This window comes from Ammodytes marinus (assembly GCF_949987685.1).
Source record: "Ammodytes marinus genome assembly, contig: scaffold_295, whole genome shotgun sequence".
Classification (NCBI taxonomy): Eukaryota; Metazoa; Chordata; class Actinopteri; order Uranoscopiformes; family Ammodytidae; genus Ammodytes; species Ammodytes marinus.
This window is the reverse complement of record NW_027648270.1, coordinates 20,001-25,000: the sequence shown is the minus strand read 5'-3', so window position 1 is coordinate 25,000 and position 5,000 is coordinate 20,001. Positions and strand designations below refer to the sequence as shown.

Genomic DNA, 5,000 nt, shown 5'->3' with positions numbered 1-5,000 from the left:
TCTCTCTCTCCCTCCATCTCTCTCTCTCTACCTCCTTCTCTCTGTCTCTCTCCCTCTATCCCTCCCCCTCTCTCTCTCCCTCCATCTCTCTCTCTCTCTACCTCCCTCTGTCTGTCTGTTTTTTTTTGGGTTTAAAGTCTCTGAACAAGAAAGAGCATGGAGACAGTGAGAGCCCGGAGCGTCCCGAGCAGCCCTGCTCTGCTCTCACCCCGCGGACTCAAGAGAAATACAAAAAAATTGACGAGGAGTTTGATAAAATGATGCACAACTATAGGCTGTCAGTGAGTACCGTGTATACCCACTACCCACAATCCACTGCAGTATGTGTGACACTCTGCCGGACCGTTTTATTTATTTTTTGTCTGTCCATCTATCTATCTATCTATCTATCTATCTATCTATCTATCTATCTATCTATCTATCTATCTATCTATCTATCTATCTATCTATCTATCTATCTATCTATCTATCTATTTATCTATCTATCTATCTATCTATCTATCTCTACCTCCCTCTCTCTCTCCCTCTCTCTCTCCCTTCCTCTCCCTCCCTCCCTCTCTCTCTCTCCCTACTTCTCTCTCCCTCTCTCCCCCTCTCTCCCTCTCCCTCTCTCTCTCCCCCTCTCTCTCCCTTCCTCTCTCTCCCTCCCTTTCTCTCTCTCCCTCTCTCTCTCTCTCCCTCTCTACCTCCTGTTTTAATTTGTTTTTTTGGCGGCCTGATATTACTCACAGAGCACACGCCTTTTACCACCCCCCCCTCCATCCATCCACCCATCTCCACTTCACCTATTACAGCACCCCCCCCCCCACACCCCTTCCAATCATCAACCCCTCCAAATGACTACCCACAATCGCTCTCTGATGGTGTGTGTGTGTAAGGTGTAACACTACAGATGAATATGGTAAAAGATTCAAGGCACGGCAACGCAGGTTTATTTCTATAGCACAATTCATACACAAGGCCACTCACAGAAGTGCTTTAAAGGGGCATGATATACATCAAGATTAAAATACATCAAGATTAAAATACACCAAGTATAGAATACACGTTAAAAAAGTGACAACAAAACCTAGATATATCATTATGAAACTTTACCGGTTGATTCCTGACTTTAAAACTATCATATTTTGTAGAAGTTTTTTTTCAGAAATGTTCGGAATAAATATGAAAATGTGGCGATGTATATACAACTTCTTATTTAGACTTCAGTGCCTATAGGTGAAATCTTCAAAATGTCTGCCTTAGTTCAAACAACAATTCAAATAAAAAACCTAAACACAACATTCAGAGTGATGTTGGACGCTCATATCAGCGCTGCTTCAGAACGCATGGAATGTCTCTCGTCCAATCAAATCACTCGGTCACAACCAACTGCTGTATAATAATGTTTATCGCATTAAAAATTGTGTTTTTTTAAATAGTTGTGGATTAAATTTCTGTTTATCGGTTAGCCAACAATTTAAGCTGTACTCAAAACCCTTTTTTTTATTAAAATAGTCCTTATCTTGGGGCGCTCCAGTGGTGTAGTGGATAGAGCGCGTACCATATTGGCTCCGGCCTTCGTTGCAGTGGTCGCGGGTTCAAATCTGACCCGTGGACCTTTACTGCAGGTCATCCACCCCCCTCTCCTCTCTCTGTCTCCCCATTTCAACTCTGTACTGTCTAATAAAGCTTGAAAATGCCCCCCCCCCAAAAAAAAACAGTCATTACCTTGTTGAAGCAATTGAATAAACTATTTCTATTTCAACTTGTTCCCACCACAAATCAAAATCAAAAGTCCATTTCTTGATTTTTATGACGCAAAATAGAACCCTATATTTTTTTCACAGTTTGAAATGTTCACTGAAAACCAAATAACGGGGGCGCCCTTAGCTCAGTTGGTAGGGCGTCCCCCCCCCCCCATGGGCCTCGGCCAGCAGCGGACCCGGGTTTCAATTCCAGCCCGCGGTCGTTCTCTGCATGTCACTCCCCTCTCTGCCCCATTTCAACTCTGTCTCTACACTATCAATAAAGCATAAAGATGCCCAAAGAAAAATAAATATCTAAAAAAATAAAATAAAATAAATGACATACTTCTCCACCTTTGCTGATAGATATTAAGTCTTGTGTTAATAAGGAGAAGGACCTTGAAGCAGGCGTCACCTTTTCACCTTTTCTTTGTAATTCTCCAGACATCACCGTGTGTCCATATAATAATAATAGGGAAGATTCAAAGTGTCTATTGTCATATTCACAATAAGAAACATGTTCTCAGTCATACAATGGAATTCTTCCTTTGTTTTCCACAGACTGAATGCCAAGAAAGAAACATGAAAATATGCAATATACAAGTAAAATAGAAAAAAAAGCAGCAACAAAATAGAATAGGGCATGATGTACTTTATGCCTTTCTGTGTGTGTGTGTGTGTGTGTGTGTGTGTGTGTGTGTGTGTGTGTGTGTGTGTGTGTGTGTGTGTGTGTGTGTGTGTGTGTGTTTAGTACTTTAATTGACTGTTTTCTGAAGCCTCTGAAAGTTGACTTCTGCACAAGAATAAACAACAGAAGGAGTGGAGCGCTAACTAGGTAACCCCCGGCTTTCACAAAAGTTGGCATAGCAACCGATATCACACCCTTGAAATCAGAAGTCGCGCTCTATGGTAATAATCAATAATCTCGGAGCATGCTAGGCTGAAAGCAGCAACTGTGAAATACTTAGCAACACTATAACAAGCACGGCAGGTTTATTATATGGCACAATTCAGACACAAGGCCATTGATAGTGCTTTGCAAAGGGCATAAAATACATCAGAAAAAAGGACAGAGTATACACTGTGTGCACAATTATTAGGCAAGTTGTATTTTTGAGGATTAATTGTATTATTGAACAACTACAGTGCTCTCGGTCAATCCAAAATGTTAATGAACCTAAACCTGAATGTTTACGAAAGTAAAAGTGAGGTTTTGTCTTTCTTACGAGAATATATATATGTTTTGCTGTTATTAGGCAACTATTAGTATGCAGAATTATTATGCAACTAAATAAAAAAACTAAAATGTTCCCATCTCACTGGTTTATTTTCATCTGTTAAAGTGAGAACAATAAAACAACTCAAAATTTACAAATACAAATTTCGTAAACATTCAGGTTTAGGTTCATTAACATTTTGGATTGACCGAGAGCACTGTAGTTGTTCAATATTAAAGGTGCAGTGTGTAATATGACATCATCTACAAAGTTCTAGAATGCAACGCTCCCTGGGTAACCCCAACCCTTTAGAATAATAACAGAAGCTACAGTGGCCTTCAAGGACAAGAACAATTCTAAATTCTAAACAATGCACCTGATGACATTCCAACTATGACACTTTCAAGATGGCGGCACTAGGCCTTGGTCCAAAATATGCAGAAATATGGACATATATGAGACCCATTCTAAGGGAAAAAATTATAATTCAGAAAAAAAATTCAGCTATTATGCACTAAATTAAATGTACTTATGGATATTATAATTACTTTCTACAAAATCTGCTAGGAAATAAAACCCAAAATTCTACACACTGCAGGTTTAAAATTAATCCTCAAAAATACAACTTGCCTAATAATTGTGCACAATTGTGTTTTGAAGAATATTTTAATGATGATAATGATGATGACTGAAGTTTACAGAAGCAATAAAGAATTAAAAAAAAAAAAACTTCCATGTTTGAAAAGACGCAATGCATTGTGGGGCGGTTGAGTGGGAAAAGTATCCTATCGATCCATACACAAAATCTTCCCGGAAGTTAGCACTCATCCGGGCATTTCTCGCTTACTCAAACTCGCATCCACAACTACAACATACTCAAATTGACGTCAAAATGAGTATGAGGAGGACGTTAGTAGGGCTTTGAGTAGGAGGTTAGTAGGGCTTTTAGTATGAGTAGGACGTTAGTAGGGCTTTAGTATGAGTAGGACGTTAGTAGGGCTTTTAGTATGAGTAGGACGTTAGTAGGGCTTTTAGTATGAGTAGGACGTTAGTAGGGCTTTAGTATGAGTAGGACGTTAGTAGGGCTTTTAGTATGAGTAGGAGGTTAGTAGGGCTTTTAGTATGAGTAGGACGTTAGTAGGGCTTTTAGTGCGAGTAGGACGTTAGTAGGGCTTTTAGTATGAGTAGGACGTTAGTAGGGCTTTGAGTAGGAGGTTAGTAGGGCTTTTAGTACGAGTAGGGCTTTTAGTATGAGTAGGACGCTTTTAGTATGAGTAGGAGGTTAGTAGGGCTTTTCCAGCGCTGCCTCGGTGTAGCGTTTGTGCTCTTACTGCGTGTGCTTCTAACGTTGTCCAGGTTTTGCCTCTCGACTGGCGCGCTGCCAAAGCTCCCCTAAGCGCTCCACGGCTCGGCCAATTTCTGCCTGATTCATTTTTCCTCCCAGCTCAATAATGCCATTAATGTCGCCTTAATGAGCAACACTCAATTTACAGCCTCACACACACTCACACACACACACACACACACACACACACACACACACACACACACACACACACACACACACACACACACACACACACACACACACACACACACACACACACACACACACACACACTCGCTCTCTTCCTGGCTGCCTGCTGCCTCACTGATTGGTCACTTGGGATGGGACACGGTCACGTAGCTCAGTTAGAAAGCAGTTAGTCAACAAATTGAAAAAATAAAATTGTTCATTTGATGCTGTGTGTGTGTGTGTGTGTGTGTGCGTGCGCGTGTGTGGGTGTGTGTGCGTGCGCGTGTGTGTGGGTGTGGGTGTGGGTGTGTGTGTGTGTGTGTGTGTGGCTATAAGTCACTTTTCATGTCCAACCTAGTTCCTTTTTTTTCATCGGTTTAACTTGGAGACACAATTCGATGAGACACGTCGTAAAAAAAATGTGTTGTTTGACCTTTTACATTTGGACAGGAGCACAGGCAGATTTAATGAATTCATAGTAGTCACTCATAATCGGGTAAACAAACAAATAAGACCTCAACAGGACTCTCTCTCCCTCTC

The 5,000-nt window shown here is 41.0% G+C and overlaps 1 protein-coding gene across 1 annotated transcript in view; it reads left to right on the top strand.

The window, feature by feature from the left end:
- Nucleotides 1–5,000, top strand: part of LOC307270838 (myocyte-specific enhancer factor 2D homolog) — a gene marked incomplete at both ends in the record, with an annotated part of 15,391 nt that overhangs the window by 927 nt on the left and 9,464 nt on the right. Inside the window, one exon of the mRNA XM_080054723.1 lies at nt 138–281. Coding sequence (XP_079910849.1) covers nt 138–281 — 144 coding nt within the window. The remainder of the gene's footprint in view (nt 1–137; nt 282–5,000) is intronic.